General features: G+C 59.4%; 4 protein-coding genes and 1 long non-coding RNA gene across 7 annotated transcripts; 2 read left to right on the forward strand and 3 right to left on the reverse strand.

The window, feature by feature from the left end:
- Positions 1-1,180: 1,180 nt before the first annotated feature.
- Positions 1,181-2,193, forward strand: SFN (stratifin). Its single transcript, XM_075522265.1, has one exon. It carries the CDS (start codon positions 1,376-1,378, stop codon positions 2,114-2,116), a length of 741 nt encoding a protein of 246 aa, XP_075378380.1. The 5' UTR covers positions 1,181-1,375; the 3' UTR covers positions 2,117-2,193.
- Positions 2,194-7,305: 5,112 nt separating this feature from the next.
- Positions 7,306-13,278, reverse strand: GPN2 (GPN-loop GTPase 2). 2 transcript variants are annotated; one of them, XM_075522385.1, is made up of 6 exons: positions 13,160-13,278; positions 11,683-12,128; positions 9,970-10,126; positions 9,609-9,769; positions 8,793-8,923; positions 7,306-8,297 (listed from the first exon to the last, which is right to left on the reverse strand). In XM_075522385.1, exons 2-6 carry the CDS (start codon positions 12,097-12,099, stop codon positions 8,225-8,227), a joined length of 939 nt encoding a protein of 312 aa, XP_075378500.1. In that variant the 5' UTR covers positions 12,100-12,128; positions 13,160-13,278; the 3' UTR covers positions 7,306-8,224. The 2 variants fall into 2 exon arrangements, with proteins under 2 accessions (XP_075378500.1, XP_075378499.1); XM_075522384.1 differs by having other exon boundaries at positions 13,107-13,197.
- A 766-nt stretch (positions 13,279-14,044) lies between these two features.
- GPATCH3 (G-patch domain containing 3) lies at positions 14,045-18,691 on the reverse strand. Its single transcript, XM_075522134.1, has 7 exons — positions 18,314-18,691; positions 17,607-18,025; positions 16,118-16,292; positions 15,692-15,751; positions 15,289-15,410; positions 14,977-15,104; positions 14,045-14,386 (listed from the first exon to the last, which is right to left on the reverse strand). The coding sequence occupies exons 1-7, from the start codon at positions 18,663-18,665 to the stop codon at positions 14,167-14,169; spliced, it is 1,476 nt and encodes a 491-aa protein (XP_075378249.1). The 5' UTR covers positions 18,666-18,691; the 3' UTR covers positions 14,045-14,166.
- LOC142419312 (uncharacterized) lies at positions 17,955-23,480 on the forward strand. Of its 2 annotated transcripts, none has more exons than XR_012778535.1 (3): positions 17,955-18,079; positions 20,418-20,571; positions 21,039-23,269. It is a non-coding gene; the product is annotated as an uncharacterized LOC142419312 (long non-coding RNA). The 2 variants fall into 2 exon arrangements; XR_012778534.1 differs by lacking the exon at positions 17,955-18,079 and adding an exon at positions 19,609-19,956 and having other exon boundaries at positions 21,039-23,480.
- Positions 21,012-22,697, reverse strand: NR0B2 (nuclear receptor subfamily 0 group B member 2). Its single transcript, XM_075522172.1, has 2 exons — positions 22,095-22,697; positions 21,012-21,620 (listed from the first exon to the last, which is right to left on the reverse strand). The coding sequence occupies exons 1-2, from the start codon at positions 22,621-22,623 to the stop codon at positions 21,340-21,342; spliced, it is 810 nt and encodes a 269-aa protein (XP_075378287.1). The 5' UTR covers positions 22,624-22,697; the 3' UTR covers positions 21,012-21,339.
- Positions 23,481-23,621: the final 141 nt, after the last annotated feature.

The following is a 23,621-nucleotide window of genomic DNA, read 5'->3' on the forward strand; positions in this document are numbered from 1 at the left end:
GGGACAAGGGCACTCCCGGGCAGGGTGGCACCGGGGGCTGTTTGCAGGGATGAGTAAAGCAGCGAGTCACGCTGATTTAAAAAAAACAAAAAAAAAAAACCCCAAAACCTTTTTGCCTTGGCCCGGTGCCGCCGGGCGCCCGCCCCACCCTGCCCTTCCCGCACAGCTCCCGCATGGCAGATAAGGCCGGGGATTGGCGCAGGCTGCGAGGCCGAGGCTTCGCCAGCACGGCGAGGAGCCGCCAGCGCCCGGCGTGTGGCAACAAGCTCGAGCAGGTTGAGAGTGAAACTGCAGCGCAACACGAAGCACAGATCCTAATCGGGGCGGCGCGTTGCCACCAGCGGGCCAGCACCGACAGCGAGTTCGTGTGGAAAAGAAAAAAAAAAAAAAATTAAACACCACCCCCCCCCCCAACCAAATCAAAACTCTTCAATTACAGCTTGAGAGATGAGAAAAGTCCCTGGCGAGATGCTGGGATGGAGGCTGGGATGGGGAAATGCAGCCCCGGGCTGGAGGGGAGCGGCGGGGGAGCCCCGAGTTCGGCAGGGCTGGGCTCTCCCTGCTGCCGCCGGGCCCGGGCTCGCACCGACGGTGCCTTCCCCGCTATGGGGGGGGTCGGGGGGGTCAGGCCGGTCCCGCCATGCGGCGGCTCAAAGGCGCGGGGCAATCGTGCCCTGCTTTGGGGCAGTCCCTCCCGCGGCGCTTGGGCGAGCTGCTGAGCCTCTCTGCCTCGGTTTCCCCACCTGTGGGAATAAATACCTGCCCGTCAAGCGCTCACAATTACCAGCAAAGTTAATCACCGTATAAAAATGACAGTGATAGGATTTTGGGAGGGGGAGGAAATTCTTTTTTTTTTTTTCTGACCAGACAAACCCCATGGCCCATTTCTCTGGGAGGGGTGGGAAGAGCCGAACGCTGCTGCATCTCTGTGTACCCCCCGAAACGCTAACCCACCCCCTGTCCCCCTTCCACGCACTTTTAGCAGCGGGACGGGCGTCCCCTCGGTCCCGGGATGGGTGTTGGCTGCGGGGAGACCCCTCGGGGCATCCATGGGTGCTGCACCCACTGCCGAGCCCTCCCCGGGACCCATGGGGAGGGCAGGGCGTTGGCCGCCCCCCTCGCCCCTTCCCCAGCGCCCGTCGCCTGCAGGCGATGATTCACAGCAATTTTCCTTTTAAGGCCGGGCTCGGCAGGGAGGAAGCAGAGGAGGAGGAGGAGGAGGACACTCCTTTGGCCTCGCTGGCTCCTCCCGCTCTCGCTCGAGGCTCCGACACTCAGCCAAAAACGAATCCCGGCAGCGGGGCTCGGCAGAGGCTCCGACGGCTCCCGGCCCCGCTCCTCGCCCAAGCATCTGCCCTGCGCCCGCGTCCCAGCCATGGCAAGAAACCACCTAGTGCAGAAGGCCAAGCTGGCCGAGCAGGCTGAGCGCTACGAGGACATGGCAGACTTCATGAAGGCGGTGGTGGAGCACGGGGACGAGTTGTCCAACGAGGAACGCAACCTCCTCTCCGTCGCCTACAAGAACGTGGTGGGGTGCCAGCGCTCGGCGTGGAGGGTCATCTCCAGCATCGAGCACAAAACCGAAGAGGGGGACGACAAAGCGCAGCTGGTGAACGAGTACCGGGAGAAGGTGGAAAGGGAGCTGAATGGCGTCTGCAAGAACGTCCTGGCCTTGCTGGACAAGTATCTCATCAAGCAGGCGGAGGAACCTGAGAGCAAGGTCTTCTACCTGAAGATGAAGGGCGACTACTTCCGATACCTGGCCGAGGTGGCCACTGGGGACAACCGGAAGGAGGCGATAGACAACGCCCAGAAAGCCTACCAAGAGGCCATGGACATCAGCAAAAAGGAGATGCAGCCCACGAACCCCATCCGCCTGGGGCTGGCCCTCAACTTCTCCGTCTTCCACTACGAGATCGCCAACGCCCCCGAGCAGGCCATCTCCCTGGCCAAGACCACCTTCGACGAGGCCATGGGGGACCTGCACACGCTCAGCGAAGACTCCTACAAGGACAGCACCCTCATCATGCAGCTGCTCAGGGACAACCTCACGCTATGGACAGCCGAGTGCGCCGGAGAAGACGGCGGCGAGGCTGGCGAAGAGCCCAAGAACTGAACGGACCCTGCGGAGCCGGGGACCGGCCCCCACCTGCCCCCCCCTCCAGTCCCTTCAGCATCTCTTCGTGGTTTATTTTTCTGGGTTTTTTTTGTTTGTTTGTTTTGGTTTGGTTTTTTTTTTTTGGGGGGGGAGGAGGCTCAGCTCCCCCACAGCCCCCCCAGCCTGGATGCCGGGAGCGGGGGTGGCTTTGGCATGCCCCCCCCCCGCCCCCCCCTTCGCTCTCCCCCATCCTCTGCTCTGGGGTGGGGGGAGGGAGGGAGAGGGGGTGCCTCCGTCCCAGAGGGCTGCCAGCCCCCCACTATTTAACATTTTGGCGGGGGGGAGCCCAGCCCGGTGCGTGCTAGCTCCAAATCCACCGTGCCAGCGGGCTGGAGCTGCAGCGGGAGGAGGTGAGGGGCCGGGATGGGGCAAGGGGGGGGGTCCGGGCAGCCCCCCCATTCGAGGGGGGGTCACGTATGGCCAAAGCCTCTGTGTGTCTCCAATAAACCGTCTCCTGCACGCCTGCCTCTGGTCTGCCTCGTCTCTCCCCCGCGCACGTGTCCGGGCAGCTCCCGCTGCCGCCGGGCACCTGCTTTGCCTCTCGCCCCACGGGACGGGGGAGCGGGTCGGGTCCCCCGGGCCCCACGGCAGCGGTTCGGCTGCCCCCGATCCCCCCGGCCCTGCGACGGGGTCTCCGGGTGCCCAGGGAGCCCCGTCCTTCGGCGGCTGCAGAACTGCAGCCCGTGGAAGCACCCAGCTCCCCGGGGCGAGGGTTTCGGCAGCCCCACGCAGGGCCGGCTGCTCCGTGGGGTGCACCAAGGTCCCCGACCCCGGCGCGGGGCGTCCCAACCCCTTGGCGCAAACCGACGGGGCCCCAAAACCCGTCGCCGAGGCCCTTGTGCAGGTCCCCAGGTCCTCCCCCACCAGCTCTCCTCTGTGTCCAAGGGTGGGGATTGGGGGGAGGGGGGGGGGCCCTCCCCAAAAGCAGCATCGGCAGCGACACGGGGACAGCCCCGGGGTGTCGTCGGGGTGGGGACGTCCCCGCCAAGGTCCAGATGCGCTGGGGCAGGCTCAGCACTTCTGGCCCTGGCGCCTGGCCACGGTGAAGGGCGCAGCTCGCCGAGCGTGGCCCCTCCCGCCAGCACGAGTTTCGACATGAAAAATAATTACACTGAACCAGAGTCACGGCACCCAGGGCTATGAGCTCATCAGATCAAGTGCAGCAGGGCCGGGCAGGAGCTGGCCTTTGATGGGAAACGCCGGGATGCCGGGAGGAAACATGCCGTGACTCAGGATGCGCCGCCCCGGTTCGGCGGGGTCCCCAGTTGGGGACACGGGGGACACGCCAGCCCCGAGCCCCGAGCCCCGTCACGGCCAAAACCCGGCTCCCAGGGTGCCAGGAGCTCCTGGGCTTTGGGGAAACTGAGGCGTGAGCGGGGAAGTGACCCCCCCCACCCCGCTGCGTGCAGGGATTGCGGAGCACCCGGCACAAAGCCCGTGGGGCTGCTGCTCCCTGCGCAGGGACCAGCCTGGGATGTCAGGAGGTTTGCAAGGACTCTGCCGTGGGAAAGCGCTGGCTGCTGTGCGAGGTTGGGCTGCGCAAACCAGAACCTGTTCGCCCGGGATGGGATGCGTCACCCGGAGCAGAGCCGGGCACGGAGCCCAGTCCAGGGGATTAACCCCTGCGAGCCCCCTCAGCCCCTCGCCCACCTCCCAGTCCCCTCCCCGTCCCCATCAGGGCACCTTGTAGAAGCAAACGTGGGTGCCGCCTTGGCCCCGCCAAGGACCGGGTCAGCGGCTCCGGCAGGTTGCAATTTGCTCAGCAGGTCTTGGGCTGAGCTGGGGGGGCCCCCGGCGGTGTCGGGGAGCCCAGCCGGTTCCCGGGGGGGAGGCCAGCGAGGGGCCCCGACGCTTGGCCTCCGCCCGGCCCCGAGCGCTCCCAGCCTGGGAACCAGCCCCAGACCTGTAATTAGCCAAACCCGGGCCGGCCGACGTGAAAAACGAGCCGAGGGCTCTCGCTGGCCCTTGACCCGCGGTCTGGGGACACCAGCAGCTTAAACGGGGTGGGGGGTGGCGAGGTGGGAGCTGGGAGGTGCCGGTCCCTGCCGCTTCTCAGGACCCATGGGTGGCAGGAGGACAACGAGGCTCCCGCCAGCCTCCCAGGAGTTAACCGATTTCAACAGCGCCCGAAATTGCAGTGCGGCTGGGCAGTGTAGGAGGACGATGCTCCCCGGCCTCCCAGCCGGTCTGGCAGCTTTTTGGGGCTGGGACGGAGGGCCCCGGTCCTCGCAACACCTCCCGTGAGAGGGTTCTGCTGCCCTCCTGGCCCCCTGTTTCACGTAGGGTGGTGGGACCCAGATGGAGGGGACCAGGGAGATGTTGAGACCCCGATCCCCGTCCTTGTCCCCTGGCTGGGATGGCAGGAGGATGCTCTCAGCGGCCCTGACGTTGCACAGGCAGGGGCGCGCAGCAGAGCTCTCAAATATATCTGTTTTAGCAGCTCTAACACCAGGAGAGCAAAGGGACGCGGGTGCTCCGGGGCCAGGGAGTGTCCCCCATCCCGGAGCCACCCCCCCAGCCAGGCGTTGGGAGCAGTGCACCCAGCTGCCCGCACCGTGGCTAGCAGCCATGGGGTTAAGGCTACTGAAACAGGTCTCTGTGGGCAAGCGGGGGCTGCTGCCCCTGGCCACGCTGCCTGCAAAAGGCCCTGCCAGGCCTGAGCGGGGCTGGAGGGCTGCAGGACCCACAGCAGGGCTTGTCCCTTGTCCCCGGCTCTCACAACCTCCCCGCAGGGCTTTGTGCCCGGGGTCGGGGCTGGCCGGCTCCTGGCCGCCCGGCCGGGCCGGCTGAGGCTGAGCCACCACCAGCACCTCCCCGGTGTCGCAGCACCCAAGGGAGACGGCGCTGGCCGGCTGTCACCGAGCAGGCACCCCGGGGTGCTGCCAGGATTGCCCTGGGTGCCTGATCTGGGGGCTTTTTAGTTTTTGGAGAGGCTTTTCATACCCCTGCAGAGAGCACTGCTTGACGGGGCAACTCGCAGCCTTCGAGCAGGAGCCCAGTGATGGAGCCAGCACCCCCAACGCCCTTTCCTGGGGCAGATGCTCCCGGGGTCATGCTGGCCCCATCCTCCGGATTTTAGCCCACCACCTCCTCTGTCCCGCAGCCCTGGCGAGACTCCCAGCATGGGGCTGAGCCCTGACCCACCTCACAATGGCTGGGGGCTGCTGAAAACGCTCAGATTTCATCCCGGTACATTGCAGGCGGCTGGCTGGCTGACTTGGCCTGATCCAGGCACTGTGTTTTGGGGTAAGGAGAGGGACCCTGCGAGTGTAACCCGGCTCTGGGGTGCTGCCACCTCCCCAGCTAGCAGCTGCGGTGACACCTTGTCCAGTGGGATGTGCAATCGGGGCTCCGGCACGGTGGTCTGGCCACAAGGTGGGGGTTGTGGGGCTGGAAGCGATGGAGGGGACACGGCAAACCCCAGCTCAGCAGCTGCAACCGAAGCCCAAACCCCTCCAGCCCCCGAAAAACATGACCTGCCCCATTCAGCCTTGCCCAGGAGGTCCCACACACGGTTGGGGTGGGCTCAGCCTCTCCTGGCGCCAGGCTTGGAGGGGCCAGGGCAGGTAGGACCAGCTCGGCAGAAAGCCTGCCCCCCCCCCCCCCCCCCCAGGGATGTGCCTCAATTGGGGTGACTAATCCTGGCCCTTCGCCCTGGCTGATTGCTCAACGGAGCGACAGGAGCCAGAGTGTCACCTCCCTCAGCCTCGGGAGCCTCGGCAAGGCCGTCCCCTCCCAGCGTGGGGACATGCGGGTGCAGGAACTGGCTGGATTTCGCATTGGGCCATCCGTGCCCGCTGAAGAGCCATCTCCTGCTTCGCCCTGGCCAGGAGCAGCGAGCATCGTCCCTGCTGAGCTGCGGGTCCAAATTCAGCCCCTGCTTTCCAAACCCGGGCTGTGAAGAGCCACTTGGTGCGAAAACGCTGCACTTTTCAGGCTGTAGCTCTTCTAGACCTCAGCATTTCTTGGCTCGGACATGGCAGAAGTTCCCTGAGCTGAGAGGTTTCTATCACCTTTGGTTTCCATTTTCTCCAGCACCGGCACAGCGCAGCAGGGCTGGAGCTGCAGATACTGCCTAGGCATTAAAATAAAAAAGCCAAACAACCTAAAAAGCTTTGAGGGCTCTTGCATAACTCCACCTTGACCTGGCTTTTAAGCCACCAAATCTCTCAAAGTCATGAAAAAGCCACCATAAAATTCACCTTTTTATGATCACGTCTTCTACCCCTTTACAGCAACTACAGGGCTCAAAGACGACTGGGACAAGTCCACAAGACCACAAGGCAAGGATGGAGTTTCAGCTCTAGTTATGGTTAGATGGGCTTCCAGACCTTCAGCCCCAGATAGCACTGAAATGCGGCCGCCAGGTTTCAGCCAGGAATGTCCAGGGAAGTCCCTGGGCTCTCGGGAAAAGAGCTCAGGCACTGACAGCAGACAGGAATTCGACTTTTATATTTGAAGTGTCAGTGTAGTCTTTCATTGTGAACTGATCTGGTTAAAGAACACGTGCGCGTGTGTGTGCGTGCGCATGTGTCTTCTCCCTCTGAGCTCCGCCTCGTCTCCAAATCCTGGCCACAAAGCTGTGAGATGCAGGAAAATTCAGTTTTAATTCCCCGCCTAGCTGCAGTCCCTGCCAAGCAAGACCCCCCTCACATTTAGACTCCCCAAGTCAGTGGACTGCAATTGCTCTACTAAGGGCCAAACTGTCCTGCACAAAGAAGCCGTCTTATCTTATGCAAGGTCTTGGGCAAGAAGTGATGCTGAGTCTGCACACCGAGCTGGGAGCCGGGATTCTCGCCCGCTCCCATCCTACGTGCGGCTGCGCGAGCTGCCGGGAGGCGCTCGGAAGGCTGCTCGGTGGGGACACCTTGCTTTTCATCACCCCAACCTTCCCGATTCACAGCACCGACAGACCCAAGCCGCTGTCTGCAGTGAGGATGCAGAAGGTGGCACGTGAGGCTGGGAGCTGCTGCCGTCGCCGTCAGGAGCTGCAGCCGGCTGGTGAGAGGGAATTACGTGGGGAGGAGGGGAAGCCCCAGGATTTGGGATCTGGGAAAGCAAGCCCAGAAAAAGGAAGGTGGATGAGGGCAGACAAGCCAGCTGCTGAGAAAGGCCCTACATGCAAATGATGTCCTCCAACCTCTCGCTGAGTCACACAGGGTCTTTCTTAATCAAAAGCCTACAAAAGCCGAGCTTGCAGTTTGCGCGTTGCTGTCAGCACGCTGCGTGCACACCAACCGCCAGCGTTCAGCCCCTGGATAAGCGCGCACGAGGAGTGACCTGCTTTCACGTCCCACAGTCGCTCTTCCTCGCTCCCTCCAGCAAAGTCTTCGTCTGTTCTCAGGTAGATCATAGAGGAGCACGACGTCGCAAACACGGAGCCTTTCTGCAAAGTACACAACACACCAGCTGCTGTGACGTTCCCACCAGCCTCAGGCTTTGTAGCACTCTTGGTTTTATTTATTCAGGTTCAGCAAACTCACAAGATGAAAGCGAGACGAAGGAGTGTTTTATTAAGAAAGAGTCCATCATTATTTTAAAAAAAAAAAAAAAAAAAAAAAAAACCACCACCTTTCTGTCCTCCTTGAGACAGACTGGAGGCTTCTTAGCTTGAATACTCCTCCAGGTACGAGGCCCATGCACACTCCTCCTACGCAGTAAACCAAGAACTTTTGTCTCAAGTCTCACTGCTCAAACTGATTTTTCTTTCTCTGGATCCATCTTGGTCACGATAGGGAGGAGGAGCCTTGGCAAAGGTCAGTCTCCTTTATCTTGTTTCTCCTCTCTTGCTAACCATGCCTTCACCTGGCCAAATCTCTCTTGTTCCTAAGGAAAGACCCGGCTTGCCTCGCACTCAGCCACCGCTTTTCTGCAAAATCACTGCTCTGTGCAGCGGGGCTGAAGCACAAGAGGTCAAACCCCTACAGAGAGGGAGTCCAGCAGCCAGACCTCTGCCTGGAAAGGCTTTCACTTGGTCCGAGTCACACGACGCAGAGATCCCTTAAGCTCCTGGTAGGAAAAGGAGAGGTGTCAAAACCGAGAGCAGCTGTGGAAGAGGTGGGTGTGTTACAGATCCATCACTTCTTCCTCCACGGCTTTGTCCTGAGATTGCACATACTTCTCCTGCACTGCAAGTGTGCTGATAACGCAGTAATTAAGGCAAACAAGGGGCTGGGCTCAAACACTCCCTTCTGCAAGGAGCTCTTAACGTTCTCAGCGAGGAACCAGCCCCACATTAGCCTGAAGGCTGGCAGGAAGACAGCAGTACTGGCAGCAGCACGCATCACCTGAGTTATTTCTGGCTCTGGCTGATCCCAGACCTGACAAGTACAGAAGAAGCAACTGTATGGTTTGGACGAGGTGGAATGAACCAGTCCAAGTGAGCGTGAGGGAGAGGAGAGTTGTCAAAAGGTTCCTCCCACATTCACAGTATCAATTAGCAACACATGTGGTGGCTTTGGTGTGGACAACTGTCTGCTAAGGTCTGGGCTGAGCCCTGCTCGCTACCAAACAGCATCAGGTGATGTTAGTAACAACCTGGGCCTGCAAACTGCCAGCCCCACCTCCAGCCTCTCTTCCCCAGGGAAGGAGAAATTAAAACTCAACACAACAGAGGATCGGTGGAGAAGGATACGAAGTAAAGTGGAAATCGGCTCCCACTGCTGCCGACATCAGAGCTTCCAGGCTCCTGTGCTCCTGGTCTCCGAAGGAATAGCCGTTGGCTTTGTCCACCGCCTGCATCACCTGCCGCATGCTCTCCTTATCCTGCAAGGGAGGGAGATGACGCACAGGGAACATGGCCCTTCCCCGGAGGCAAGAGCTCACGCTGGGCTTTACCACGGATTTTCTCTGAGGCTCTGGGCCACCCACGCAGCACCCAACACCCCGAGCACGCTGCCGGCCTCCCTGAGCCCAGAGGAGCCACAGGACAACCAGGGGCACCCCCTGTGGAGCCCGAATACCTGATGGGCTGACACCCTCCACCCTCTCACTCCCTTTCATCACCTCTTGTCTCAGCCCATTTGCCTTTGTTGACGCTTCTGCAAACTACAAGATTAATGTTTTCAGCCCTTCCTCCCAAATGTATTCCTCCCAATCTTCTAATTATTCTGTGCTCCCTAATTTAACAACGTTTTAGGTAATACTTTACCCCGATTTGAAATGCAGGCACAGAAGAGCTGAATGAAGGTGGAGTCTTAATTCCCCACCCCAGGACACGAGGCCCACATAGCCCCAAGCTCATTAGCCTTTTCTTTTCCTTTGGCTGCCACAGATCATTTACAAGTCTGGGTGCGTTTCACTGTCCTCCTCCATCCCCGAGTCTCTTCGCAGTTGAGCTTTTCAGCCCTCATGGCTCTAAGCAGAGGTAACCTAGCTGCTGCTACCAAACGCGCTGACTACGTATCCAACTCTCCCTGTTCTCCCTGCCCCACTCCTCCTGCTGCATCACCTGGACGTTGAGCGGAACGAAGGACACCAGGCTGTAGTCCTCGATCACCTCCACCAGCTTCTCATTGAGGCGGCGGTAATTTCTGAAGAAGGGGTCGGAAGCTAAATGGTCAACCAAGTATGAGAGGTCCAGGACCTCTGTGTAATAATCCAGGTTGAAAGCTGCAGGGAAACACCAAGAAGCTCTGAAAGCAATCTGTAAATATTGGGGCTTCTCTGGCCAGAGCATGCCACTGAGAAGCCGGTGAGATTTACACCAGTTCCCCCGCCGTCTCCCAGCCATACGTCCCCGTACCCCAGCAGCTAATCTGCACCCAATTCCCCAGCCCAATTCCACGTGTCTCTCTCGCAAAGGCTCTTACCCAGCTTGCCGTATTGCTCGATCAGGTCCATCTTGGAGAGGATGTTGACATGGGGCAGTTCCACGTGCAGCATGGTGGAGAGCGAGGTGCAGAGAACAGAGATGAACTTGCCAGGGTCCGTGCAGTAGTGAGAATCCACCAAATGCACCGCAGCCAGCTGGAGAGCAAAGGCACAAAGGGACAGCACAAGGTCAGGCCCGGTGACGAGTCCATCCGCTTGCTTTTGGGACACTCTGAGAAGTGGCTATGGGACAATCCGTTCAGACCTGACTATAAATGCACAGACTCCCATGTAGGGAAAGTTACCACCTACCTTCTAGCTCCCGCATATAAAACATCCTCGTATACAAGCACACACATATATACAGAAGTATATATCGCCACATTCACACCCACGGACCGCCTGGGGACTTCGGGACCCAGGGTGCTGGTGCACAGAAAGGGCTGTGGGGAGGCTTATAGGGGTGCTGAGCTCCACCAGCAGTACTGAAAGACACTTAAACCTGCAACTGCTCCCCCTTTTCTCAGGGCTTCTTTCTTTGCAGATGAAGTTTCCACGCTTGTCTGAACTCTGCAGGTTTTTTGGGGTGGGAGCCGGGGTTAACTCTCATTCTGAACGACACGACTGCCTCCAGATTTCCACCTTCCCCACAGGAATGCTCACTCACAGCGTACACTCAGGAGCAGTAACTGTAGCACACCACGTTCTGCTGGGAGAACCAATTGTCATGTGGTTTGAAATAATGATTAAAAATTAGATTAACGAGCAGTTTGAGTCCCTGTGTTTCACGCAGCTGTAACAATGTGGTCGAGATCTGTGTTCAGTTACTGCCTGTTACACAATATTACTCAAAGTCAGGGCTCTGTAGTCGAGCACGGTTGAGTCACAGCTATGCTTCTGCAGCAAAAAAGCCAGTTTAAAGCTCACAGGCAGGTGTAAGCGCTCGAGTGAACGTGAAAACAGCCGTGTAACTATCTTTTTTTAGTAACTACAATTTCGTGTATGTTTATTTGAACAAAAATAATTTCTAATGTGCAGATTCCCAGTGACATTCTCAAGCAAATGAACTTGCCCTTCTTGCTCACACCGTACATGGTTTGCACATTCATGGTTTGGCCCAAATGCAAAACAAATGCAACGTAAGCAAGTTAGCTTGGTTACGGGACTCTTCTCACCTGCGCTTCCTCATTTGCATCTTCCATTGTGCAAGAAAGCACAGAGCACGTACTACAACGTGCAGAGCGATTCGGCTTGGCTGCAGGAGAGCCAGGCAGGGCCTGAGATGACGCCTGAATTTCTCACAGCGCAGCGCAAAGGGTCCCCGCTCGCCCAGCGCGCGCATCTACCACCCTGCTCCAAAATACAGCGCCCACTCGGATAAAACACACAAGGTCTGTGGAGAGGACCCTGGAGCACAGCGAGAGTGCGTGAGGACAGAATCCATGTTTCTATTCACGATAATTCCACTGCATTAAACGCCTTGAACAAGCCACTCTTTTGTCAATCCCTCTGAGCATAAACCGGGGCAAAATTCCCCTCCTTCCCTGATAAAGCTGTTTCACATGAAAGGCCAAACAGGTTCGTAAAGAAAACAGTCATTAGTACCCACAATCAAAAGCTCTGACCACGCGGCGTACGGCTTCCGAGCCCCCGGCACAAGCACGTGGGGTGCCAGGTGCTGATCCCGGCTCCCTGCAGAGCCCCAAACCTACCCTGAAATTCCACTTGGCCAACTGCGCGAAGACGTTCTTCAGGGCGTCGTGGTGGGTGTAGAGCTCCACCTGCCCTGGGCAGTCAAACAAGTAGTAGTGACCCCTGAACGCAGCCAGCTTCTCCTGCAGCCAGTCGAAGTTGGCCTCCAGGTACTCCATGCAGTAGATCAACCCCCCGTTGGGCCCCAGCTTCAAGTTCTCCATCACGTCGGGCAGGGTGATGAGCTCGGCGATGTCCACGGCACACTGGTAGGGCATCGCTTCGTTGGCGGGGTCCAGGTTCACCACCGTCACCTTGCGCCCGATCCTGCCCATGAACTCCTGCATGCCATGGCAGTAGGTCGTCTTCCCGGAGCCCGGAGGCCCGATTACCACCTGGCCAAAGGCCAGCGAGCTCCCCTTGCTGCCCTCAGACATGTCGGCTCATTTCTTTCTCTTTCTGCTGACTGAGAAAGGAAAAGCTCCCAGTTACCATTTTATTTGCATTTATACGAATGCGAGCTGTTGGAATTCACACCCAGGGAGCGGGTGGAGAGGAAGGGAAAGCGCCATTGCGTCACTGCTGCCTCCCGTCACTCCTTGCACAGCTGAGCCCCACGCCGGGGCAGACGTTACCCTGTTACCCACGGCTGGTGGTGCCGTGGCTGAAAACAGGCGCAAACCCCAACCAGACCCACAGGGCTGTGCCTGCGGGACGCGGGTCCCTACTCCTGCCCGCCTGGGGGGTGAGTTTTACCCTAGTTGGGTCCTTCCTGATGTGGCAGCTCCCACACGTTCCCTCCTTCGCCCCAGCATGTCCCCATGTCCTCCCCTCCATTTCTCCATATCCCCCTGTCCCTTTTCTCCTTCACATCCCCTCTCCTCCCCACGTAACCCCCATATTCCCACTCTCCACACATCCTTCTCCCCATGCCAGCCTCTGTCCCCTCTCCCACACGCTCCTTCCCCCAGCCCATATCCCTTCTCCCCGCCATATCCCCTCTCCCTCCATGTCCCACATCTCCCGTGTCTCCTCTTCCTGTCGTGTCCCCTCTCCTCCCATGTTCCATGTACCCTCTTCCTCCATCCCCTCTTCGCCTGCATCTCCTCTTCTCCCCCACATCCCCCCACGTCCCCTCTTCTCCCCATGACCCCCCTTCCCCTATCTCCCCCTCTTCTCCCCACATCCCCCCACGTCCCCTCTTCTCCCCATGACCCCCCTTCCCCCATGTCCCCCTCTTCTCCCCATGACTCCCTTTCCCCCATGTCCCCCCAAGTCCCTTCTTCTCCCCCTTTTCCCCCCACATCCTCCCCGTTGCCTGCACCCCCATATCCCTCCTTCCCCCCCATGCCTCCCTTTCCCCCATGTCCCCTCTTCTCCCCTGCGACCTCCGTTCCCCCATGCTCCCCCTTCTCCCCCAGGTCCCTCCATCCCTCATACCCACCCATCTCCCTCCTCGCCCCGGTAGGCCACCCCCGCTCCCGGTAGGCCGCTCACCGCCTGCCGCCGCCGGTGCCCCCGGCGCTGGGTCCGGGTCGCCGCGGGCCCCGAGCGTCGCGTTCCGGGCTGAGGAACGGCCGCCGCCACCACGGCGCCCCCTGGCGGGCGGAGGGACGCGCAGCTCCTCCAATCGCCGGGACTCGAACCCGGGAGCCGGACCCCGGAATCGGGGTCCGGGTCCCGGGTTCGAGTCCCGGCGCCGGCCCTTGTCCCTCCAGCACAACCGCATCCCCAGCTCTGTCTCCAAGAGAAGGGGAAATCACTCTCTGCATCCCCCCCCCCGACACAGCAATAGCCTTAAGGAAGGCGCACAGGGCCAAGCGGGAGCCTGCCAGCAGAGCGTTCACCAATTCACATTTAACCCTCCGGTACTGGGTCACTGGGACGAAGGCTCTCCTCCCCCTCCCCCCACAGAAGAGTGCCTGCGTCAGGAAAACGGGGCAGAGCACATCGGAGAGCCGTGAAAGGAAGCACCCGCTACGCCCGACCGCAGGGAAACGCCTCCCGCAGAATTCCTCCGGAGGCTGCCAGGACAAGTCTTTCATCCCGATGAGTTTCTCCCAGGAGTGTGGGATCGTCACGCCCAAGCAACGCGAAGCTGCGGGCCAGCAGCAAGCTTTCTGCAGGACAGTTACCGTGCCACGGCTGGCCCTGTCTGTACTTGTCCTTCCCTGGGTCTCAGGAAGCCATGAACTACAAGTTCTGGTTTTTTAGGCTGACCTAGCACACAAGCTCGGTTGATCCAGGCAGTAGTATCGGCTTTAAACCACCAGTCAGAAATGCAACACCCTTCCCCCTTCCCACTGAACAAACAGGATCAGCACTATTTCCCCTCATTTCAATGGTTCAATGAGGGGAAAAAACCCACTGAGGCAATTTTTGTTACAAGTGTATATTTCTTCCAAAAATAAATATACGAACACCCTGCTCCAAACCCGAGATCAGGAGCCAGCCTGCGCTCGACAGGAGCAGAACCAGTACAAAGGCTCTGTGACAGTCTCTGCTCAGCGTGACTGGGCACTGAAGCTCTCCAGCGCACCGTGTGACGCCCGGACAAACGCCATGTCCTGCCTGTACTTCATGGCAGTGGGTGGCTGGCGCCTGAGCAGCTGGTCACCGCTGTCCTTTGGGTCAGGGTCATCATAGATGGTCGAGATGAGGATGGGAGTGTCCCGCCGGGGCTTTTTCACCTTGCTGAAAGTTGGCAGTTTCTCCCCGTGGTACCTAGAGGGAAGCAGGAAACGTTTGGTCCAACACTGCTGAGGCAGTCAGACATCTCTGTGCGTCCCAGCTCGTTTCCTTCACGCGCTGCAGGGGAGAAGTGGACCAATACCGGGCAATACGGATTCTTGTCCTATTCCTGGCTGCGAGATTGCTCTAGAACAAGAGCCAGCCCTCACAGTGAAACACCGCACCGCACAAAGCCTCCAGAAACCCCACAGAGAAGGTAGGGGTGAGGTGCACAGCCACAGCTCAGGTCACTTGGGCTTTCCCCACCAGACTCCCGTAGCAGAGGTGACCCTCAGTCCTCAAGCACAGCTCTCCCTCTGTGTCCGTGTGCTGCATGAACCTACAAACGGTTCCACTCCTCCTCTAACACCACAAGGTCCTCTAAGGAGCGCTGGACCGTCAGGAAGAGCAGCGTATTTAGCTGCCCTGCCACCAGCTGCGCAGAGAAAGGCAGATCCCTGGGACGGCCTTACGGTTCTGGTTCACACTCCGCTCCTTTTGCGGCCAGTTAGCTGCTGCCTCAGCCCAGAGAGCTCGGGCAGAGGCTCTGAACACAGGCTGGCAGGGCAGGGTTGGGTACTTACCCCAGCCCCCTCTTGCATCTGGGGTTCTGACCCTCGTTGTCCAGAGCTTCGGCCATTCCAGAATTGCTGGTCCCCAGCCCCAGTCCCTCCGTCCAGCCCTGCTGCTCCAGCACCTTCCTGCCAAAGCCCTGGGAGAGGGGGAAAAAACGTCACAGAGTTGCCGGACAAAGCCCAATCTCATCTTCCCAGAACCCTCTGCCCCCTCCCCACATCCAAGACCTCTCCTCCCCCTAGCCCACATCCTCTGAGCACCACCACCACGGCCTTCCCTGTCCTGCCCCATCCTCTCCTGAGCACGTATCCAGAGCTCACCTTGGTGTATCTCTCGAAGGTGCCAATCTGTTGCCCTGAAACAGATCCATCCTCCAAGCCGTCCCGGAGTCGCTGTTCCAGCCACATCTGGACCGAGTCCCGAGCATCCTTATCACCTCCATCTAGGGAGAAAGAAGCAAGAGTCAGAGCAGCACAGCTCAGGAAAGCTGTTCGCTACCGTCATTTCCCCCAGAGCACCACGCAACAAGGAGGCAGAACCTGTTCTTTTTGGCAACTCTCGCTGCCAGACAAGGAAAACGTTGTTTCAAGTACACCGACACCTTGGACGCTTTCAGAGGATGACAGTGCCAAGGAGTTCCCCACTGCAGAAATTCTGCAGGGTCAGAATTTCCCAACCTCCCTAGTTTCCTGGGGCGGGGGTGTGTGTGTTCAGCTCAGGTACCTTTGTCATAGTAGATGCTCATGTCCACATCCCAGTCATCCGCAGTCTGCTCATCGAAGTCTGCCAAGAGAAGGAAAGCACCAGTTTTGGTGATGGTTGTGGAAGTCTGACACAGAAGAGGTGTTTGCTGGTGGCCCAGCTCCCTATTTTCTCTAATAAAATGGGAAGGAAACGGTATTAGAGACTCCACAAACAACAGCGCTTATACAACAGGCTGCCAGTAGGACCACTGGGGTCTCTGGTGACTGAATTGAACCACTGCAGGTTCTGTGATCAAGGGAAGGTTTAAAAAGTGATGGCAAGATGCCCGTACCTGCAGCTGATCTGGAATGCTCGTACGGGGTTATACCTGATTTACCTGCAGGGCCAGGCCCCCCAGCTTGCAGTGGTTAGTTTGCGGCTCAGCGACACAAACACCAACGTTACCTCCATTCTTCTCCTGCCAGTACTGAGCATCCGTGTAGAAGACAAGGCCAGAGCCACCTTTCTCCCACTTCAGCTCAATCTCCTCTTCAAAGAGCCGCTCCTCCACACGGTCCTGCTTGGTCACGTCCTCGTGCAGAGCCTCGTGTCGCTCCCACTCCTCACAGGTATCGTTGTCCTGCAAAGGAGCCGGTGAAAGGTGGGCAACGCCAACGGCACACAGCCTCCTCCCTGTTTCCCTGACCCTCGCGGCCCATCGCAACGCCTTCCCTACGAAACAGCTTTGTCGACAGAGCTCGTCTCAGCCTGCTGTTTTCAGGCACTAACACGACCGGCACTGATGACCTCATTCCCCTGACTAATGCCATCTTCAGAGTCAGCAGACAGAAGTGGTGAAAAATACCACATCACACCCACTTCATGGCAGGCTTTCAGCAGCGTACCCAATCTCTAACACAAAGATGCCCATTTAAGGAGCAGGTGTGTTGTACGTAAAGTCAGCACTAGCAACAAATTAATTCCACTCAAGTCGATCCCTAAAGAGATTGTGTCGGTTCCAGTGAAGCAGCTCGCTGGCAGAGACACAGGTCAGACTGACAGCTTTACTGCTGCCTGCCCAGCTCTGGGCAGAGCCCTCCGAGGAAGACATTAACCCACTAAGAAACAGCCAAAAGAATGACTCGAGATCCAGGAAACAGAGCCTGTGAGAAACAGCTAGAGGAGTCTGTTTAGTCTGGAGAAGAAAAGACTGAATAAAAAGTTTGTAAAGGAGGGAACAAAGCTTCCTCTGTGTCCGCTGTTGCTAGGAGAACCTAATGGGATAAAATTGCAGCAAAGATTTGGCATCCGAGTTAACTCTGCTATAGCAAAGAACGGGAATGGCTTGCCTCGGGATTGTGCTGCCTCTGTAATGACAGAGGTTTGTGAGAACAGGCTAGACAGGTGTCTCAGCTGGAGGGAGCGAGATAGTCTCCAGAGAGCCTGTCCAGCCCAGTTTTCTAGGAGTCTTTGTCATGAAAGCCATTTTTTTCAGAATGACTAACTTCAATCACAGGAGCATTCAAGGTCAACCATTCATACAGCTCCGTGTGTCGTCTCCAGCACACGAACGTGCTCCTGAATCTCCGGTCACCTCATTTACAAGCAACAGCAGAGCCGGGCCAATCCTCCATGCAGCAGGGCAGAGATCTGCTCCCGCAGCACCAGCCTCTGCCTGCGCTCGCTCCTCTGGACCAAACCCTTTGGGCTCAACCCCTACAACCGGCTTGATTTGGACAAGCAGTTTTGGAGGCGTTAATGCCCACACCGTTCACGCGCCAAGGGGCTCAGCGCACCAAGACGTGAACAACCATATTTAAACGCCATTTTTAGACAAATGATTTATACAATACAATTAAAAGATTAAAAATGAGCTCTGGGAGAGTTATAGAGGCCATCCTAGCTTCACAGCTACCACAGCTAACCTTGGACGGTGCTAGAAAAATCCACTTACGTCATCCGAATGCGACTCCTCTTTCTCCTTCTCCTGCCCCTCCTCATCTTCCTCAGCACCGGCTGGGTGAGTCACCTCCGATCTTGCCACAGGCCCCTCTTCCTCTGTGATCTCATCCCCCGTAGCAGTGTAAACTCTTTCTTCTTCTATAACTGTCTCAGTGTCCTGGTATTCAAAAGGCACATTCCCATACCTACGGGATGAGCCTGTCTTTGGAAAATCCAGCTGCAACTTCTTGATAATCCGGGGAGGCAGCCTGCAGGCCCGGATCAGCTCCAGAAAAACTTTCAAGGGGGTGCCCACGTTCCCGTAAGGCATGAAAGAAGGGGGGTTGAACTCAGGCAGCCGCTTCAAGTCTACCTCTGCGACGGATTCGCCTGCGGCCGTCTTGTCCCCGCTGTAGGGAAACGTCTCCGTGCCTGGAGGAGAGAAGGAATGGTTTTGTGGGGGAACACACCCTCCACCAGGGAGGGGTAAATCAGGGCCCTCCCGGGCGGGAGAGGGATGGACAGACCCCAAACTGACTCTTTTTGCCTCAGAATGGATTTAAGGCATTAAGGAAACTCCCTGAGGGGTTTTAACCACCCGGTGCCCTCAGGTTGCCTGCTGGGACCCGCAGAGGTGGGATCCGGTGCCCAACGGGCCCTCCGGACCCTTCCAGGCCCGCGAAGGGAGGCCCGGCCCGGCCCCCCGGTGCCCGCTCGTACCTGTCCCGGGGCCGAGGCGGACCCTGCGGATGAGGCAGCGGCCGGGCAGCGAGGCGCCGCCGGGCCCGACCCAGCGCTTGCCCGAGTACATGCGGACGAGGCGGCGGGCGCGGCCGGGCTGCACGGCCACCAGGCAGGAGCAAGTGCGCGGCGCCGCGGCCTCCTCGCCGCCGCCCGCCGGCGGGCGCTCGGGGCGGTGACGGTAGTGGAAGCAGAGGAAGCCGCCGGCCTCCACGAACTGGCTGAAGTAGGCGCGGAGCTGGGCGGAGCGCAGCGCGGCCGGGATGCCGCTCACCAGGCAGTAGCGGGCGGCGGCGCCGCCATTACCGGCGCTACAGCTGGGCGCCGCCATCTTGCCCCACCGGGCCGGCGCGTCACGGCAGCGGAGCGCGCGGTGATGACGTCGCTCCCGGAGCGCGGGGGTGGGCGCCGCCTGGCGGCGGGGGAGCGCCCTGCAGCGGGGCGGGGCGGCCGGGGCCCGGGGGGGGTCACAGGCCCTGGGGACACAGCCAGGCCCCAGTGGAGGTGACAGGCCCTGGGGGTGGCCAGGCCCCAGCGGGGTTCATGAGCTCTGGGGACAGCCAGGCCCCGATGGGGGTCACAGGCCTTGGGGGTGGCCGGGGCCCAGGGGGGTCACAGGCCCTGGGGGTGGCCAGGCCCCAGTGGAGGTGACAGGCCTTGGGGGTGGCCAGGCCCCAGCGGGGGTCACAGGCCCTGCAGGTGGCAGGGGGCTGAGGGTGGCCAGGCCCCAATGGAGGTGATAGGCCCTGGGGGTGGCCAGGCCCCCGTGGTGTTCATGAGCTCTGGGGACAGCCAGGCCCCGATGGGGGTCACAGGCCCTGGGGACACAGCCAGGCCCCAATGGAGGTGACAGGCCCTGAGGGTGGCCAGGCCCCAGTGGCATTCATGAGCCCTGGGGACAGCCAGGCCCCGATGGGGGTCACACACCCTGGGGGTGTCAGGGTGCTGGGGGTGTCCAGGCCCCCCCTGCCATGCAGCGCAACCCTGCGTGAGGGGTCCTGGCCTCGCCCTCTTGGTAAAGCCCCAGCGCCGTGTGTCCCACAATGGAGGAGTGGCCCTGTGGTGTCAGACCTGCCTCACGGGCAGTGACACGGGCGGGTGCCACGCCGGACAGGGGAGCCCACAGTGATCCCCTGTCCCCAGGGGCTGGTGGGACCGGTGGCAGGATGGAGGCTCCGGGGGCTCTCCCCTGGGCCGAAGTGTCTGCGTGCCCGGTTTGGGGTAACTCTGGCAGCGGGGCTGTTTGGCATCCCATGTGCCGTGACTCACGCACGCGTCACGGGGCTGCGCGGCTCAGGGCTGCCCGTGGCTGGCGTGGGTCTGCGGAAATCATCCGGTGACTCACGCGCTCCCTTCCCCGTGGAAAACGGCTGCCACGGGGCTGAGATCACCTTGGAAGCCGTCCGTCACCGTTCGGCAGCAGCGGTGAGAGGCGGAGGGACAGACTGACAAAGCAATCCTTCCTCCCACCGGGCTGCTGGCTAAAATTCGAGGTGTTTCCATGCGTAGGAGGGTGATGGGGCACAGGGAGGCTTCATGCGGCTTTACCCGACACCTCGGCTGGGTCGGGCACAGCAAACGGGATGGTGGTTGTGCCTGTTGGCAGCTGCGTGCGTGTGCAGGTGAGTCAGAGCATCCACCTCCGACATCGCCGCTGGGCCGGGAGCCCTCGGGGCGAGGCTCAACGCCTGGAGAAGGGCACAATGTGGGGACAAGCTGCGATTCCGCTGCCGCTGCAAATTTCTGTCTCCTGGGCGCACTGAGGGTTTTTGTGCTGCGGGGCTGTTCAGCAGACGGCTCCCGCTGGCGGTGATCGACGTGTGTCCGCATCGCAACGCTCCCTCGCCGTGGCGAGGCAGATGGATTTTTATGGAAAGCCCCTTTTCCATCGAGCATCCTTTCCACGCCGGGCCTACAGCCGGTTTTTCTAACCCCCCCCCCCCCCAAATTTAACACTGTCTCTAAAAATTCACCACCATGTTCCAAAACGTAAAACATTTTATTAAAAAAATAATTTACTGCATCTTATATACAAACCACAAGAATGTTCACTTATTAAATACTGACATTTAACTTGTTGCAGAAGCTGCGGGCAGGAGGAGCAAGTTTTCCAGGCATGCTACGCGTGCACCCGGCTGTAACTCCGGGGAGGGACGTTTGGTTCTACCACTAAACCAGCTCCGCTCGTCTCCGCAGCGTTCACAGCTCGGGGGGTCACTTATTGTCGCACAAACGAGGTAAGCCCACAGCCCGACATGATGCGCAATAGGTTTAGGCGCTTTTAGGTAACCCGTTGCTCTGCGAGCAGTTCTGTTGGGTTTCATGGCGTTACGGAGAAAAGATACAATCTAAGAAAAGGTAGGAGGGGTGAATCTGCACCCCCTGTAAGATTTAATACTCTGGCTTTTTTCCTTTTGGTGCCTGAGGAAGATCCTTCAGCAATATTTCTAAGATTTCAAGCACAATAGACAGACCAAGACGTCACCCAGACCTAATTCCATAAGGTTTGCGCTCAGTAAGCGATCCCACCGAAGACGTGTTACTCAGCGTGCCTCAACACTGCAGAATCAAGCTGTTAGTTGAGGACAAACCTCACCTCTTGGAGTTAACAGCAAAATGCACATTGATTTCAACAGGACCAAAGATTCATTGAGTCAAAACTGGGACCGGGCTCTAACCAAACTGCTCTGTGGTCTGTTCACAGGCAGCTGAGCAGCTCTGGCTACACAACAGGGAAAGAAACCCGTCACCCGCACACGCGCTACCTGAAACGGAGACCGGCACGGGCGGAGCAGGAGCTGCTGTAAACATCTGCTGAACCGGAGGCGTTTCTCCGTGCGCTCTGCTGCAGCCTGGCTCAATCCGCCGGCCTCAGCCCTACCGAAATGCGCAGTTCCCCGCAGAGTCCAGAGCGCCTGTCTGGCTAAATTCCCGCTCCCGGATTCGCTTTGCTGCCCGGCGAGGCGTGGGGAGCATCCACGGGGCCGGCGTCCCAGCGCGGCCGCTCAGCATGCCACGCGTGCCGCGGGAGCCGGCTGCCTGCCGGTTATTTCGTACAGCATTTCCGCGATGAGCTCGACGATGTCCGCGTTGCCGATGACGGGTCGGAAGAAGAGATCCGTGATGAGGGCGGGAGGGATCGATTTTAAGGTGGAGGCGATCAGCAAAATGCGGGCAAAGCGGCCCTGGTCCTCGGGGTGCAGGGGCTGCAGGACCTCCTGAAGCGCTCTCTGGGCTTCCCGCTGGAGGCTCTCGATGTACAGGGAGGCCCTCAGCCCGGGGACATCTGCCGAGGGAGAGGAGGACAAGCCGGTGATGAGGGAGGCTGGAAAACAGCCTCAGCTTTCTCCCATTCCCACCCTTCCCCTTCCTCATTTCTCAGAAAGGATCTCCGAGGCACGCTAATGAGATGTACGCAACACTACTGAGACGTAGCGATGCCAGGGCTGCCGTTTTGAGGGAGCAAAAGTAGTTAACTGGGCAAACTCGTGCTTTACAAATGAAATCCCGGCGTCCTTTCTTGTCTGCGGGGCAGGCAAAGGTCTCTCTGGCTTTGACCACTACGTTTGACATCCCTCCTCCCCGCCTGCCAGTGCATTTTGTAACGCTCAGGGATAAGGATAAGGTAACCGGCCCTCCCCGCTCTCACGCCTGCCCGCGCTCTGAATGTCTACAAGCCAAGGGGTGCCCGTTCAGATGCTGAGGTGTGCGGGACGTGCTCTCCCGCCGGCAGGCAGAGCTGCGAGGGCCGGGCACTCACCGGGATTGAAGAGAATGGCTCCCTTCAGGTAGGCGTATTCCTTGGGGCTCAGGTCCAGGCTCCAAAAGGCGTTCAGGCAGCACTGCAGCCGCTGCACGGCGGCCAGCGTGGGCTGCGTCCGCTCGGGCTCCTGATGTTTGCTTTGGCCGTCGAGGAGGATCTTCTTGAGCATGCTGGGGGCCGGGGTCTCCATCACCTCGAAGGTCACCATCTCCTGGACCAGCCCCAGGAGGAAAAGGGGAACCCAGCAGCTGTCCAGCAGCAGGAGTTGATCCTCTCGCGGCAGCAGGTGGAAGGAAGGGAGGTTTTTCATGAAGCTGATGGTTTTTACCAGCACGTTGGAGGCCGCCTGGCAGGTGACGTGGGGTGTGCGGAGGCAGACGGTCCGGCGCTGGTGGCAGAGGCAGCGCTGGTGGGCTGGGCTGCGGCCGCCCCGGCCGTGGTTGAGGTTCTGGCTGAGGAGGGTGTAGAGGATGGCGGTGCGCTTGTCTTCGCCGTGGCACTGGCACCTCTCACAATCCACGTCCATGCCGCTGGTGGTCGTAGCTGAGCCGGGCGGCCGGATCCTCAGCGAAACTCAGCTCCTGCTACAGCAGACGGGAGAGATGTAAAATCCCTCCCAAACCCTCCGTCGCAGGCTGGATTCTCCCCGTCCTCCCAACTCTGCCAGCTCGCAGCTGCTCGAACCAGCTCTTATAAGGCTGGGTCACCAGTGAAACACCCCTCCACAGCCTTGACCGCTCTGTGATTAAGCGGTCCTCATTAAAAAAAAACAAAACCAACCAGCCGTCCCTGGGCTGATTGGCTGGGGCAAACGAGTTCTCCGCGTGGCGTCAACGGCCGTTTTCTCAATGAAGTGCCAGCGGCGCAGGGAAGGGGACAGCGGGTTGGGCGTCCTTATCGCGATTACCCAAAGAGTATAAACAAAGTCATTAACCCAGCCTGTACCATGGCACCAAGGCCCCGCGCTGTCATCGGGCAGTGCTATATGGCAGGTGTCGCTGCCAGGAGGTTCACGCACGGGGCACTCGTCTGGGCCCTGCGTTCAACGGCCTGGGTGCTCCGGCCTTGGAAAGAGCAACCTGGAAGTTGTTTTATCAGCGGCCGTTTGCGTAACCTTGCTGACAGGAGACTCGTGTTGTTACGGTCGAGGAAGAGCCGAGGGACGGTAGTATTCAATCCCGGGCAGGGCCCCGCTCAGAGGAAACGCAGGGCAGGGGAAGGGTAAATTCTTGTATTTTCACCTTGAATTACCAGGTATGGGGTTCAACAAGGCTCAGCGTCGGGTTCTGCACTTGGGGCACAGCAACCCCATGCAACGCTACAGGCTTGGGGAAGAGTGGCTGGAAAGTGCCTGGCAGAGAAGGACCTGGGGGTGTTGGTTGACAGCTGCCTGAATATGAGCCAGCAGTGTGCCCAGGGGGCCAAGAAAGCCAATGGCATCCTGGCTTGTATCAGCCATAGTGTGGCCAGCAGGAGTAGGGCAGTGATCGTCCCCTGTACTCGGCACTGCTGAGGCCGCACCTC

This window comes from Mycteria americana, chromosome 21 (genome assembly GCF_035582795.1).
Source record: "Mycteria americana isolate JAX WOST 10 ecotype Jacksonville Zoo and Gardens chromosome 21, USCA_MyAme_1.0, whole genome shotgun sequence".
Classification (NCBI taxonomy): Eukaryota; Metazoa; Chordata; class Aves; order Ciconiiformes; family Ciconiidae; genus Mycteria; species Mycteria americana.

What these genes read in the sequence shown, in the direction of transcription:
- SFN (XM_075522265.1), top strand. Translation starts at nt 1,376, where the DNA reads ATGGCAAGAAACCACCTAGTGCAGAAGGCCAAGCTGGCCGAGCAGGCT.
- GPN2 (XM_075522385.1), bottom strand. Translation starts at nt 12,099, where the DNA reads ATGTCTGAGGGCAGCAAGGGGAGCTCGCTGGCCTTTGGCCAGGTGGTA. An exon ending in TGGCCAAGTGGAATTTCAGG is followed by an intron (nt 10,127 to 11,682) that starts GTAGGTTTGGGG and finishes TTTGCTCTCCAG; the next exon opens with CTGGCTGCGGTGCATTTGGT. An exon ending in TCGTTCCGCTCAACGTCCAG is followed by an intron (nt 8,924 to 9,608) that starts GTGATGCAGCAG and finishes CCTCCCTTGCAG; the next exon opens with GATAAGGAGAGCATGCGGCA.
- GPATCH3 (XM_075522134.1), bottom strand. Translation starts at nt 18,665, where the DNA reads ATGGCGGCGCCCAGCTGTAGCGCCGGTAATGGCGGCGCCGCCGCCCGC. An exon ending in AGGAGTCGCATTCGGATGAC is followed by an intron (nt 16,293 to 17,606) that starts GTAAGTGGATTT and finishes GCTCCTTTGCAG; the next exon opens with GACAACGATACCTGTGAGGA. An exon ending in CCTTCGAGAGATACACCAAG is followed by an intron (nt 15,105 to 15,288) that starts GTGAGCTCTGGA and finishes CCCCTCTCCCAG; the next exon opens with GGCTTTGGCAGGAAGGTGCT.
- NR0B2 (XM_075522172.1), bottom strand. Translation starts at nt 22,623, where the DNA reads ATGGACGTGGATTGTGAGAGGTGCCAGTGCCACGGCGAAGACAAGCGC. An exon ending in AGCCATTCTCTTCAATCCCG is followed by an intron (nt 21,621 to 22,094) that starts GTGAGTGCCCGG and finishes CTCCCTCGGCAG; the next exon opens with ATGTCCCCGGGCTGAGGGCC.